At 38.3% G+C, this 16,406-nt stretch overlaps 1 protein-coding gene across 9 annotated transcripts in view; it reads left to right on the top strand.

Annotated features, from left to right (window-relative positions):
* Nucleotides 1–16,406, top strand: part of LOC133650072 (adenylyl cyclase-associated protein 2-like) — a 34,071-nt gene that overhangs the window by 750 nt on the left and 16,915 nt on the right. For 4 of the 9 annotated variants that reach the window (XM_062046873.1, XM_062046880.1, XM_062046881.1 and 1 more), the window contains exons 2-4: nt 8,130–8,265; nt 8,331–8,431; nt 10,986–11,063. In XM_062046873.1, coding sequence (XP_061902857.1) covers nt 8,130–8,265; nt 8,331–8,431; nt 10,986–11,063 — 315 coding nt within the window. Of the gene's footprint in view, nt 1–1,158; nt 1,274–8,129; nt 8,266–8,330; nt 8,432–10,985; nt 11,064–16,406 lie in introns of those variants that run through there. The other 5 variants (XM_062046874.1, XM_062046875.1, XM_062046878.1 and 2 more) reach the window with 3 other exon arrangements.

The following is a 16,406-nucleotide window of genomic DNA, read 5'->3' as shown; positions in this document are numbered from 1 at the left end:
TGAATATACCGAATGTAGCCATCAAATATCTGAAAAAAATTGAGACTTTTTAGTGCAACTTCCGTGTTGGCCGTGATTGCGTTTAGCAGGTGTACCTAATGTTGTGGCCACACTTCACAGCTCGGGACGCCATCTTGTTCCCCTTTTGTAACAGTTCGTTGAGTCACGGTTCAATATATATTTGTACATGAATTTATATATGTATATATGTAGCTATGAAATATCTGTAAAAATTTAGACTTTATAGTGCAACTTCCGTGTTGGCCGTGATTGCATTGAGCAGGTGTACCTAATGTTCTGGCCACATTTCACAGCTCGGGACGCCGTTTTATACCATTTTTGTAGCAGCTTCGTTGAGTCACGTTCAATATATATTCCTATATGAAATTATATATATATATATACATATGAATACGAATGTAGCCAGCAAATATCCCTAAAAATGTAGACTTTTTAGTGCAACTTCCGTGTTGGCCGTGATTGCCTTGAGCAGGTGTACCTAATGTTGTGGCCACACTTCAAAGCTCGGGACGCAATTTTATTCCCCTTTTTGTAGCAGCTATACGTTGAGTCACGGTTTAATATATATTTATGTATGAAATTATATATATATACATATGAATATACCAAATGTAGCCATCAAATATCTGTAAAAATGTATACTTTGTAGTGCAACTTCCGTGTTGGCCGTGATTGCATTGAGCAGGTGTACCTAATGTTGTGGCCACACTTCACAGCTCGGGACGTCATTTTATTCCCCTTTTATAGCAGCTTCGTTGAGTCAATGTTCAATATATATTTATATATGAAATTATTTATATGAATATACCGAGTGTAGCCATCAAATATCTGTAAAAAATTAAGACTTTAGTGCAACTTCCGTGATGGCATTGAGCAGGTGTACCTAATGTTGTGGCCACACTTCACAGCTCGGGACGCCATCTTGTTCCCCTTTTTTTAGCAGCTACGTTGAGTCACGGTTCAATAAATATATTTATATATATGAAATTATATATATACATATGAATACACCGAATGTAGCCATCAAATATCTGAAAAAATTGAGACTTTTTAGTGTAAATTTCCGTGTTGGCCGTGATTGCCTTGAGCAAGTGTACCTAATGTCGTGGCCACACTGCACAGCCCGGGACGCCCTCTTCTTGCTTATTTTTAGCAGCTGCGTTGAGTCACGGTTCCGAAAGGGTTCTACGCGGCCTGAGTGGGACCAGGACACGCACGGGAACGGCCCGGGAGCAGAATCACAGGAGCAAAGGTACAGAACTATTGTTTGAAAGTTGCTGTTTGGTTCGTGCTTTGTTGCGGGAAACCTTTGTCAATAAAGTCTTTGTAGAGTGCCGTTAGTCACGTGGTACAAACATACTACCGTACTAATATCCCAATCATTGTCGTTCTATTTTACTTATTCATATTATTATGATAAATATTGGTCAATATTTTTTAGGACACTCCATTAGGTACACCAGGGTTGGCCAAAGTGCGGCGCGGGGGCCACTTGTGGCACGCAACTCGCTTTATTCCGTTAAATGTATATCATTTCAATGTTGTAATATTCCCATTCAAGCATCGAACGTTCGGATCTCGCAACGACGCTAATTATTTCAACACAGAACTCTTTTCCTCTGGTAATAAAAAGCATCTTTTAGTTTTTAATGAAGATAAAAGGTGAAGAACGTCAAAGTGTACATTGATGTTTTATAATCTAGTCGGGTGTAGCGCTAGGCCAGGGGTCGGCAACCCGCGGCTCCGGAGCCGCATGCGGCTCCTTGACCACTCTGATGCGGCTCAGCTACATACATGCCGACACCCCCGATTTTCCCAGGAGATTTATGGATCTCAGTGTCCCTTATAGATTACTCCCAGGGAAAGAATAATACTTTATACACTCTAATTATTAAATTAAGGGCGTGCCCTAATTGCACTGCAGTAATTGCCCTCTATAGCATTTACATACAGCGTGCCAGTTCAGCCACATGTCGCATGTTGTTATTACTTGCGCACACAGGAGACAGCAAAGCATACTTACTCATCAGCCACACAGCTTACACTGACGGTAGCCGTATCAAACAACTTTAACATTGTTACGTTACAAATATGCGCCACACTGTGAACCTACACCAAAAAAGAATGAAAAACACATTTCTGGAGAACATCCCACCGTAACACAACATAAACACAACACAACCGTTACCCAGAATCCCATGCAACCCTAACTCTTCCGGTCTACATTATACACCCCCGCTACCACCAAATCCCCCCACACATCAACACCCCCCCCCCTCTCCGTGCGTTGGTTGAGCGGAAGAGGTAGGGCTGCATGGGATTCTGGGTATTGGTACCGTCAGTGTAAGATGTGTGGCTGCTGAGTTAGTACGCCTTGCTGTCACTTACGTGAGCAAGCTGAAATTGCATTCTACGTGTGGTCGAGCAGGTACACTGTTAGGGCAGACTGTAGAGGCCGCCAAATGCAGTGTCATCACGCTCTGATATTCGGGAGTCTCCCGGGAAAAATGAGAGGGTTGGCAAGTATGATGCTATCAAGCGCCATTCATTCAAAACTCGCGGGCTGCACTAACATATAATTTCCACATTAAAGTGCGTGCCGGTGCCGGTAACATAGCACAAAGCGTTTAAGCTTTGTATGCGGTGTTTTTCATTTTAAATTAAAACATTTTTATTGTGGCTCCCATTACTTTCTTTAATTTGTGAAACTTGCCAAAATGGCTCTTTGAGTGGTAAAGGTTGCCGACCCCTGCGCTAGGCTAATGAATTACAAAAAGGTGCCACACTGCCTTTGAAACAAGACATTCATGCGCATGATGGCGCGCTGAGTCGACACGCACACGGAGCACTTACAAGCAGAAACGGAGCGGAGAAAGAAGCGGTAGAAAGGTCGTGTTTTGGCTTAAAAACTAACAGGTCAAGCTGTAAACCAGGGGTGTCCAAAGTGCGGCCCGCAGCCTGTTTTTTATTGGCCCACGACACATTCTAAATACAAATATCCCGGACTAGAACGTTAAAAGTTAGCTTGCTAACAGTTAGCGCGTTATTCTAAGTACAAAATACAAATATCCCGTACTAGAACGTTAAAAGTTAGCTTGCTAACAGTTAGCGCATTATTCTAAATACAAATATCCCGGATTAGAACGTTAAAAGTTAGCTTGCTAACAGTTAGCGCGTTATTCTAAATACAAAATACAAATATCCCGTACTAGAACGTTAAAAGTTAGCTTGCTAACAGTTAGCGCGTTATTCTAAATACAAAATACAAATATCCCGGACTAGAACGTTAAAAGTTAGCTTGCTAACAGTTAGCACGTTATTCTAAATACAAAATACAAATATCCCGTACTAGAACGTTAAAAGTTAGCTTGCTAACAGTTAGCGCGTTATTCTAAATACAAATATCCCGGATTAGAACGTTAAAAGTTAGCTTGCTAACAGTTAGCGCGTTATTCTAAATACAAAATACAAATATCCCGGACTAGAACGTTAAAAGTTAGCTTGCTAACAGTTAGCGCGTTACACACAACGTTATATTAGGTCGAATGTGTTTGGCTGCAAAATTGGCTAAAAAAGGTTAGCATGTTATTGTAAGTGTGCTGAAACGTTAATGTTAGCATGCTAACAGTTAGCATGGGTCAAGTACCAAGTTTGAGTCTGAGGTGTTTGGCTGTAAAAATGGCCAAAAAAGTTAGCATGTTAATGTTAGTATGCTGGAATGTTGTTAGAATGCTAACAGTTAGCATGGGTCAAGCGCAAAGTTGAGTCAGAGGCGTTTTGGCTGCTAAATTGTCTAAAAAAGCTGTAATGCTAATTTTAGCATGCTAACAGTTAGCATATGTCAAGTACCAAGTTATGAGTCTGCGATGTTTGGCTGTAAAATTGGCTAAAAAGTTAGCCTGTTAATGTTGTAGCATGCTAACAGTTAGCGTGGGTCAAGTAACAAGTTTGAGTCTGAGGCGTTACAAAATGGGCTAAAAAGTTAGCATGTAAATGTTAGTATGCTGGAATGTTGTTAGCATGCTAACAGTTAGCATGGGTCAAGCGCCAAGTTATGAGTCTGAGGCGTTTTGGCTGCTAAATTGTCTAAAAAAGCTGTAATGCTAATTTTAGCATGCTAACAGTTAGCATATGTTAAGTACCAAGTTATGAGTCTGCGATGTTTGGCTGTAAAATTGGCTAAAAAGTTAGTCTGTTAATGTTGTAGCATGCTAGCAGTTAGCATGGGTCAAGTACCAAGTTTGAGTCTGAGGTGTTCGGCTGCAAAATTGGCTAAAAAGTTAGCCTGTTAATGTTATTATGCTGGAATGTTGTTAGAATGCTAACAGTTTGCATGGGTCAAGCGGAAAGTTATGAGTCTGAGGCGTTTTGGCTGCTAAATTGTCTAAAAAAGCTATAATGCTAATTTTAGCATGCTAACAGTTACCATATATCAAGTACCAAGTTATGAGTCTGCGATGTTTGGCTGTAAAATTGGCTAAAAAGTTAGCCTGTTTATTGTTATAGCATGCTAACAGCTAGCATGTATCAAGTACCAAGTTATGAGTCTGAGGCAATTGGCTGTAAAAATGACCAAAAAAGTTAGCATGCTAATGTTATAGCATGCTAACAGTTAGCATGGGCCAAGCACTACGTTATACGAGTCTGAGGTGTTTGGCTGTAAAATTGGCCAAAAAGTCAGCATGCTAATGCTATAGCATGCTAACAGTTAGCATATGTCAAGTACAAAGTTATGAGTCTGAGGTGTTCGGCTACAAAATTGGCTAAAAAGTGGACATGTTAGCTTGGTGAACATGTTGCTAAGCTAGCACTGAATGGCAGCATGGAGCAGGAAGCTAACAGGCGCTGGATTTAGCTCCAAAGATCAGATATCACGTCTTCCTCAGCTGTCGTTTGCCACACACACACACCCCAAGTCGCACTGTTGCCATGGACGCACACACACCTTATGCTTCATGGACGCTTTATGCTGACGATTATCACACCAGCTGTACATTTTTAGTTGTTTATGGAAGCTTTCGACCGCTAACAACTATGGAACAAAACAGACGCCCCCCCCAAAATATCGATGTAATCAGTCTAGTATCGCTCATATACTGATGGACACCACTGGTATGCAGAGTGGTGTATAAAGATAATGGCAAACTAAACGAGAGGCACCATGTGTGCAACTGTGCCTGGATGCATGCAATTGCTGTTGTATTTACCAAATAAAGCAAAATAATACATTAATATATACAAACCCTGTTTCCATATGGGAAATTGTGTTGGATGTAAATATAAATGGAATACAATGATTTGCAAATCATTGTATTCCGTTTATATTTACATCCAACACAATTTCCCAACTCATATGGAAACGGGGTTTGTAATTCTTAACATATTCTAGCTCATAAACTTACAATAAAACATGCTATTGTTTGGTCAAAGTAGAATGTTGTATTTGACGCAGTCTGCTGACAGGCTAAGACTGGCGAGCAGTAGATAATGTGAATATATCAGGACTGTCCAAACTACGGCCCGCCAACATGAGTTCAACTTCAATAAGCAACATTTTCATATTGCATTTAACTACCAATGGCTCTGACAGGTGGCAATGTGTCGCCATCTTGTGGACAATACATGAAACTCAGGTCAGTGAGCATGATTTGTAGTGTCTGGACATGACAAAGCACAGCATTTAGTGATATGACCCAATCCAAACAACCCTTCCTAGTCGTGGTGCAGGAAAAAAAAAAAGTGTAGCAGTACAAAAAGTCAACAGACATGGTCACACATAACTCAACCTGCTCAATAAACTTTGTAAAAAGTCACATCACCATAAAAAAAAAAAAAAAATCTCAATTACTGCCATTTAAATCCACTGCAAGGCATGATGGGAAACTCTCCACAGTTATCCATGTTTGACTTTTAGCTGCTTGATATTTCTGATTTGATTACAAAACTTTAGAGAGGTCATCACGGATGTAAACAATGTAGTACTTGAACTTTAACATACTGCAAATATTTACTTATAATTATTATTTACTATGTATCCATTTTATTATTATACTATGTAAACACACACACTTATGTGTATATATGTGTATGTATGTATACATACATACATACATGCATGTTAATATATGTATTTATTTATGTATATATGTGCATATATATGTGTATATATATGTGCATAAATGTGTATTAATGTATGAGTGTGTAAATATAAATTTTTAATGTATGTGTGTATATACATATGTGTATAAATTGTTGCGTCAACCAGCGTTCCTCCAATGGGGAATTCAAATTGCTAGTCTCTCCCAGATTCTTTTTATGGCAGTAAGCTGATGTTTATATTCAATCTCCAGGCAGTAGTTGGTATTTTGTAGTTTATTCTCAAAGCTTAGAGGACAAACCTGAGACCAACCCAGTACACAAGCATTCCCTAGCCCGGTCCACACATCACGAAAACATTCTGTTCTTCAATCTCTCCCCCCGCCCTCACGCCCGCACAGATGCCCATTGTGTCCGTTACCTCAAGTCGGCCCGAGAAGGGAAGCATGGAGGACTCCTCTTCTCTGCCTCCTACTTCAAGGCCGTCCACAGTGCAAGCACTTTGTCATGAGACGATCAAAACAAGGAAAAGAGTACAAGATGGAACATTAGCTATTTAAAATATGACTATAGAAATATAAAAGAAGTAACTCTTAATTATGGATAAATGTGGATATATGTAGATATCTACATCCGTCAATATGTATACGTATATATGTGTATATATATGAATGTGTATATATGCATATATGTGTATTAATGTATGTATATAAGTGTATATGAATGTCTATGTGTGGACATATGTATGGTTTGTGTGTTATATATATATATATATATATATATATATATATATATATATATATATATATATATATATATATATATATGTCTTAATTAGATTATCCAAAAAATAGTGCTCGATACCGTGGTAGAGCGTAATATGTATGTGTGGGAAAAAAATCACAAGACTATTTCATCTCTACAGGCCTATTTCATGAGGGTTTTCCTCAATCCTCCTGAGGATTGAGGAAAACCCTCATGAAATAGGCCTGTAGAGATGAAATAGTCTTGTGATTTTTTTCCCACACATACATATATATATATATATATATATATATATATATATATATATATATATATATATATATATATATATATATATATATATATATATATATATATATATATATATATATATAATATACATACACGTACGTACGTACGTACGTACGTATGTATGTATGTGTGGGAAAAAATCACAATGAAATAGTCTTGTGATTTTTTCCCACACATACATACATACATATATATGTATGTATGTATGTATGTATGTATGTATGTGGGAAAAAATCACAAGACTATTTCATCTGTACAGGCCTGTTTCATGAGGGGTTTCCTCAATCCTCGTGAAACAAAAAAAAAACATGAAACAAAAAAAAAAAAAAAAAACATCTCCTGAGGATTGAGGAAACCCCTCATGAAACAGGCCTGTAGAGATGAAATAGTCTTGTGATTTTTTTCCCACACATACATATTACGCTCTACCACGGTATCGAGCACTATTTTTTGGATAATCTAATTAAGACATATATATATATATATATATATATTTATATATTTATCTACTTATTTATTTATTTATTTATTTTTAGCCCAATGCGGCCCCCTAGTCAAGAGGTTTGGACATCCCTGACATATATTAATATTACTTGGACTTATTGTTTTATTATCTTTCTGCTTGGTTAAATAGTTCTTTGGAAAAAAAATGTGTACATGGCACTGGTTTCGTACCTGGCACTGGTTTTGAAGGTGAAAACTACCAAGATGGCCAAAATGTCAGTCTGTGGCCCTCAGTGGACAAAGTTGGGGCACCCCTGAACATGAAAACCTCCATATGTCCTCAAATATCAGTGAGTGTTAAATCTGCGATGCGCTGACACTCGTAAGTGAAGTGCCAAGTGGCGAGGCAACACCCAACATGTACAAAGCAGCCATCTTTTCCAGCAGGTCAAAGGTCAATAGTTGTAGCGTGGATCCAGTCAACACGTAAAGTCCCGTGTTTTTCTCCTCAGTTGTCATTGTCCTCCTACAAGCTGCTGGCCATGGAGCTTCTGATGGATCGCCTGGAGACTGCGGTGTGGCGACTGGAGCAGGTGACGGCGTCCCGAGTCCTGACTGATGGCGACCACGTCAACGGCATCGACGGAGGCAAGCGCCCTGCACCGCGCAGCTGACAACACGTCTCACCCACTTTTCTTCACCTTTGTTTGCAGCCGTGTGCGAGGGTGTGGACGCCTTCGATGCGCTCCTCAGAGGTCCGCTGGCAGAATACCTCAACATCAGCCGAGCCATCGGGAGCCAAGTGGAGAAACATGTAAGTCGGCAAAAAGTCATCCCTCTGGAGCCGCACAACATTGACGGCCTTATATAAATCTATATAAAGACTTATAAAGGAATATAACATACATCCATAAACGTGGATGCATATGCAAAAGTGCAATATATTTGTCTGTACAGTCATCTATTTATTTATATCTGCACCTTATTGCTCTTTATCCTGCACTACTATGAGCTAATGCAACATTTCCTTCTTATCTGTACTGCAAAGTTCACATGTGAATGGCAATAAAAGGATGAAGGCAACATATAGGGATGTCCCGATCCGATATTTGGATCGGATCGGCCGCCGATATTTGCCAAAAAATGCGTATCAGCGAGGCATGGGAAAATGCCGATCCAGATTCAGTTTAAAGGCCTACTGAAATGATTTTTTTTTTATTTAAACGGGAATAGCAGATCCATTCTATGTGTCATACTTGATCATTTCGCGATATTGCCATATTTTTGCTGAAAGGATTTAGTAGAGAAAATCGACGATAAAGTTCGCAACTTTTGCTCACTGATAAAAAAAAAAAAAGCCTTGCCTGTAGCGGAAGTAGCGTGACGTCACAGGAGCTAGTATTCCTCACAATTCCCCGTTGTTTACAATGGAGCGAGAGAGATTCGGACCGAGAAAGTGATGATTACCCCATTAATTTGAGCGAGGATGACTATATATATATATATATATATATATATATATATATATATATTATATATATATATATATATATTATATATATATATATTATATATATATTATTGGCTGCATTTCTGATACTATGTTGTTCCAGACCACAGAAAATGGTGCCGTTTTGTCCCAGACCACAGCAAACGTTGCCATGTTGTTCCAGACCACAGCCATATATATATATATATATATATATATATATATATATATATATATATATATATATATATATATATATATATATATATATATATATATATATATATATATATATATATATATATGTGTATATGTATGTATATATATATATATATATATATGACCACAGCCATATATATACCGTAATTTCCGGACTATAAGCCGCACCTGACTATAAGCCGCACCAGCTAAATTTAGGGGAAAATACAGATTGCTCCATATGTAAGCCGCACCCGACTATAAGCCGCAGGGTTTTGATGTGTAAATACCGTAGTATATAAAGGTTCCTGCTACCACGGAGGGGATTGTCGGGACAGAGATGACAGTTTGGGAACGCAAAGCGTCCCATTTATTAAATATAAATCTTTCAATCATTCAATCAAACTTTCACATCTTTGACATGGCGAACAGCATTCGTGCAGAGTACAAATAATACAACGGTGCAAAGTAATACAATGTGCTCGCCTGTACGTTATCAAAATAACCAGCCTACCGGTATATGAAAAGTCAGTCTTTAATCATTGTGTCATCGTCTTCCTCCTGCGTACTAAAACCACCAAAATCCTCTTCGTCGGTGTCGGAGAAGAACAGGCCGTAAATAAGCCGCACCGTTGTATAAGCCGCAGGGACCAGAACGAGGGGAAAAAGTAGCGGCTTATAGTCCGGAAATTACGGTATATATATATATATATATATATATATATATATATATATATATATATATATATATATATATATATATGGCTGTGGTCTGGGACAACATGGCAACGTTTGCTGTGGTCTGGGACAAAACGGCAACATTTCCTGTGGTCTGGAACAACATAGTATCAGAAATGCAGCCAATATTACATCCAAATAATGTGTCATGAGACATAAATGAAATACACAGAGGACATAAGTAAATTAGCTCAAATATACCTAAAAATTAGACATAATGATGCTAGCCTAAATAGCATGTTAGCATGGATTAGCTTGCAGTCATGCAGTGCCCACATATATCTGATTAGCACTCCACACAAGTCAATAACATCAAAATGAGACAAGGAAGGAGTGGCATAAAACACGTCTTCCTGTGACAGCATCAGAGAAAGTTGTACACGTAAACAAAATGTTGCGTCACAGTCCACACAACTACGGTGAGTTCAAGGACTGCTGAAATTAGTGGGACAAAACTATACTCTCATCAACACAAACATATTAAACAGTGGGCTTTCTAACAATTAGGAGTTGTTCCTTCCTTATACAGAAACCATATTCATACAAAAATATATTTACCCCATCTTTTTCCATTTTCAAACATTTTTGAAGTGCACTAAAGTTTTTTGTTTTTTTTATCAGCGATACATTTTGATAAAAATCAGATGAATCACACTTCTGAATTGTGATGAGTCATAATGGATGAAAGTTGTGTAGTAAGTTTTGCAATGAGACTTTGTGTGCTGGAAGAATGAGATTGGTGGTACAGCACTCAGTGGGAGTCCACCTCAACTTGAACCTTTCATTCATCAGCAACGTTATGTGCTGCCATGCTGCTCTCACCTTAGGTTGGCCAAAGCCTGCCTGCTGGTTGACGGGGTGATCTTTCCCCAGTCCACAAACACACACACACACGGCAGAAGAACAAGTCAACATACTTTTCTAATCTGGACTTTTTGCCCAGGCGGAGATGGTCAATAAAGCCCTGGAGACTCAGAAGACCTTCCTCAAAATGGCGGCAACACACCAGGAACCTGCGCAGGTAGGACCGCAGACGTCACTTGACTACTTTCCAAGCCACTAAATTATCTCCACCACAATAAGAAAGTCATTTATTCTGGATTATAGAAGAGACCATACATTTTTACTATGAATGTTTACCTTTGGGGTCTATTTAAATGTAATGTGCAGGTGTTCCCAACACAGAGTGTCAGTATTTACTAGGGCTTTGGGCACCACACCACACCATTCCATGCTTGGGGGTTACCATTTGATTCAAAAACCGTTCTCCATTCAAAATCAATACTTTTTTAATAACACTGGGTGCCAGTTCTATGATAAACCACATTCCTCCATAATATAAATAAACAGTTGTGATACATTTGTATATTACTTGAAATAAAAACTGGTTTGTTGAATAAAATTCTACCCGAACATTTAATAAAGTCAAATACAAATAAGTACTTTTCTAAAGTACGTGTGTACAGCAGATATAGATCATCTACATCGGGGATGTCAAAGTGGTTTTCATTGAGGGCCACATGGCAGTTATGGCTGCTTGTAACAGTGAATAATGTATGAATAGGCCTCTGGATTTCATTATTAATTATATCAATTGTTTTAAGTAGACTGTCCATTTTACAGTAAAAAACTTTACATTTACAAAATGTTACTGTAAAATATAGCCTTTCTTTTATTTTTTACAACATGTTATGGTAGCTGGAAAAACAGTGCCACTGTTTTTTGGGGCGGGGGGTTTTACGGAAAAAGCTGGCAGCTTAGTTGCCAGACTTGTTGTTTTAAATTGACATTGGTTTTAACAACGTCATATTGAAAACAGTACAAGTTCTTTTTTTATTCTGGCAACTTAGCTGCCAGTTTTTCTACCGTAAAAACAAATGTACCGTCTTTCCGTTTACATTAATACACCGGTAAAAACAACAATCGTAGATTTTACAGTCAAAAACTGGCAGCTCAGTCAACACAATTTTTAACGCAAAAAACAGTGTTGTTTTCGTCAACGATGACGATGACGACATCATTTTGTTGACGCCACTTTTTTTTCATGACGATAACGAGACGGTGACGAGATAAACATGTCTCTCTGATGACGAAAACATGACGAGACGTGTGTGAGTTTTCGTTGACGAGACGAGAACGGACGAAAATGTTAGTGGGTAATCTGTCAGACGTTTAAAATGCATGACATTTCTGTTTATTGTGTGTGTCCATTAAAACCACGCCCACCAACTGGCGTGCGGCGCACAACGTGCTCAACACGTCAGACTGTTGTTACTCGTCAGGCAATGGACCGTGATGGCGGCGGCAGTTTCAACACGGGGGCTCGGTGGTCGCAAACGTAGAGACGACATATGGGTGTATTTTAAAGGCCTACTGAAATGATTTTTTTTTATTTAAACGGGAATAGCAGATCCATTATATGTGTCATACTTGATCATTTCGCGATATTGCCATATTTTTGCTGAAAGGATTTAGTAGAGAAAATCGACGATAAAGTTCGCAACTTTTGCTCGCTGATAAAAAAAAAAGCCTTGCCTGTACCGGAAGTAGCATGACGTCACAGGAGCTAGTATTCCTCACAATTCCCCGTTGTTTACAATGGAGCGAGAGAGATTCGGACCGAGAAAGTGATGATTACCCCATTAATTTGAGCGAGGATGAAAGATTCGTAGATGAGGAACGTTACAGTGAAGGACTAGAGAGGCAGCGATGGACGTATCTTTTTTCGCTCTGACCATAACTTAGGTACAAGCTGGCTCATTGGATTCCACACTCTCCTTTTTCTATTGTAAATCACAGATTTGTATTTTAAACCACCTGGGATACTATATCCTCTTGAAAATGAGAGTCGAGAACGCGAAATGGACATTCAGTGCCTTTTATCTCCACGACAATACATCGGCGAAATGCTTCAGCTACGAGCTAACGTGATAGCATCTTGCTTTAACTGCATATAGAAACAAAAGAAATAAACCACTGACTGGACGTATAGATAGAAAATCAACAATACTATTAAACCGTGGACATGTAAATACACGGTTAATGCTTTCCAGGCTGGCGAAGGTTAACAATGCTGTGCTAACGGCGCCATTGAAGCTAACTTAGCAACCGGACTGCACAGAGCTATGCTAAAAACATTAGCTCTCCACCTACGCCAGCCAGCCCTCATTTGCTCATCAACACCCGTGCTCACCTGCGTTCCAGCGATCGGCAGAAGGACGAAGGACTTCACCCGATGCGTTTGGCGGCCCGGAGACGTAGGAAGTCAAGGTGAGGTCGGCGGCTAGCGCGGCTAGCGCTCCAACAAAGTCCTCCTGGTTGTGTTGCTGTAGTCCGCTGCTAATACACTGATCCCACCTACAACTGTCTTCTTTGCAGCCTTCATTGTTCATTAAAAAAATTGCAAAAGATGTCCAGAATACTGTGGAATTATGAAATGAAAACAGAGCTTTTTGTATAGGATTCTACGGGGTACCATAACTTCCGTTACTCGGACTTCGTCACGCGCATACGTCATCATACCACGATGTTTCAGCCGGATATTTCCCGGGAAGTTTTAAATGTCACTTTATAAGTTAACCCGGCCGTATTGGCATGTGTTGCAATGTTAAGATTTCATCATTGATATATAAACTATCAGACTGCGTGGTCGGTAGTAGTGGCTTTCAGTAGGCCTTTAGAGGGAACGTTGCTTTGCAGTCCATGTCTTGTTGGAAACACGTCATTCTTCATCAACTTTTCTCTTTTTAGCGTCTCGGGTGTAAACCGTGCATCACTTGTCGCTGCATGTGCACCTTCACTCGCAGGTTACACACGGACACACGCCCATAACTAATACTTTTCAAAATAAAAGCAGCACAGTTGTATTGCGCGCACGACGTAGATGCTTTTTCAACTTTATTTTGTAATTTGGGATTGCAGCTGTTCACATTCACTCACAATCACGCACACGCATACGTCCACACGGAAGTAATACAAATAACGATTTTCAAAACAAAAGCAGCACCGCTGTATTGCACACTCGACATAGATACTTTTTAAAATGTATTTTGTAATTTATAATTGGCCTCACGCGGGCCGGACAGGGACGCACAAAGGGCCGGATGCGGCCCGCGGGCCGCAGAATGCCCAGGTCTGGTCAAGCTCCATCCTATCTAGCTGATTGTATTTTACCATATGTCCCGACTTCTAAGAACTCTGATTCCCAGAGCCCCAAAAAAGTCTGCATGCGTTTTCTATTGTATCGCAAATACACTAACTCTTGTCTTTTCTTCCAGAGGAGCGGCTCTGACTTTTTATGGTCATGTTCTATATTTGAGTCTGTTGTCAGCCAAGCGTGTGTGTGTGTGTGTGTTAAAGAAAGTGGCCGGCACATTGTTGTGTGTCTGCTGACGCACACACATGTGTGTGTGCCTGAGACTGTCTTATGCTTAAAGGGAAACTGCACTTGTTTTTGGAATTTTGCCTATTATTCACAATCATTGAGAGACAAGAAGACTTGTTTCAATATGTTTGCATTCTAACATGTAAACATGGGCTTGTTCTAGGTAGCTAGCAATGCAGCTAATGTTAGCAATCAATTCTACCTCTAAATCACTTTAAAAATGCATTTAAAAAGCGTCAACAATACTTCATTTACAGGGACTTTTTTCCTGTTTATTTGGGTAAACGCTCCATTTATGTCGAAATAGCTTGCCTTCAAATTGCACGTTTTGCAGCTGCCAGTCACTTTCACCTCACTCTCTCGGCTTCTGTCTGCTCCGTCTCACTCTTCCTTCGTGCTCGCTTCTAGAAGCAGCAGTTCATCCTCTGTATATTCAGCTTCAAAAAGATAAGGTTGTGAATCCTCATTTGTCCAAAAGTAGTCGTCATCTGTTACCAAGTCTGCCATAACTACAACATACTCACGTTTGTTTCCGGAAGTGGGAACACACATTTGTTGTCAGAAGTCGGACGTGCGCTGCTATGGAAACGGAAATTAAAGATGCCAAGGAATTTGTTCCGGCAATGATTAAAATGATCAAAATACAGTAAATATTGAACATATTACATATTGTTATGAAGGTGTCTGTTACTACATCATATATACATACTTGCAGTGTGTATATTGTACATATTACATATTGTTATGAAGGTGTCTGTTACTACATTATATACAGTGGGGCAAAAAAGTATTTAGTCAGCCACCCATTGATTGTCAATGGGTGGCTGACTAAATACTTTTTTGCCCCACTGTATATACTTGTAGTGTGTATATTGTACATATTACATATTGTTATGAAGGTGTCTGTTACTAGATTATATATATACTTGTGGTGTGTATATTGTACATATTACATATTGTTATGAAGGTGTCTGTTACTAGATTATATATATACTTGTAGTGTGTATATTGTACATATTACATATTGTTATGAAGGTGTCTGTTACTACATTATATATATATACTTGCAGTGTGTATATTGTACATATTACATATTGTTATGAAGGTGTCTGTTACTACATTATATATATATATACTTGCAGTGTGTATATTGTACATATTACATATTGTTATGAAGGTGTCTGTTACTAGATTATATATATACTTGTAGTGTGTATATTGTACATATTACATATTGTTATGAAGGTGTCTGTTACTACATTATATATATATACTTGCAGTGTGTATATTGTACATATTACATATTGTTATGAAGGTGTCTGTTACTACATTATATATATACTTGCAGTGTGTATATTGTACATATTACATATTGTTGTGAAGGTGTCTGTTACTACATTATATATATATACTTACAGTGTGTATATTGTACATATTACATATTGTTATGAAGGTGTCTGTTACTACATTATATATATATACTTGCAGTGTGTATATTGTACATATTACATATTGTTATGAAAGTGTCTGTTACTACATTATATATACATACTTGCAGTGTGTATATTGTACATATTACATATTGTTATGAAGGTGTCTGTTACTACATTATATATATACTTGTAGTGTGTATATTGTACATATTACATATTGTTATGAAGGTGTCTGTTACTACATTATATATATACTTGCAGTGTGTATATTGTACATATTACATATTGTTATGAAGGTATCTGTTACTACATTATATATATATACTTGTAGTGTATATATTGTACATATTACATATTGTTATGAAGGTGTCTGTTACTACATTATATATATATATATATATATATATACACTTGCAGTGTGTATATTGTACATATTACAAATTGTTATGAAGGTGTCTGTTACTAGATTATATATATACTTGTAGTGTGTATATTGTACATATTACATATTGTTATGAAGGTGTCTGTTACTACATTATATATATAC

This window comes from Entelurus aequoreus, linkage group LG05, assembly GCF_033978785.1.
Source record: "Entelurus aequoreus isolate RoL-2023_Sb linkage group LG05, RoL_Eaeq_v1.1, whole genome shotgun sequence".
Lineage (NCBI taxonomy): Eukaryota > Metazoa > Chordata > Actinopteri > Syngnathiformes > Syngnathidae > Entelurus > Entelurus aequoreus.
The sequence above is the reverse complement of the archived record's forward strand: the minus strand, read 5'-3'. Positions and strand labels throughout refer to the sequence as shown.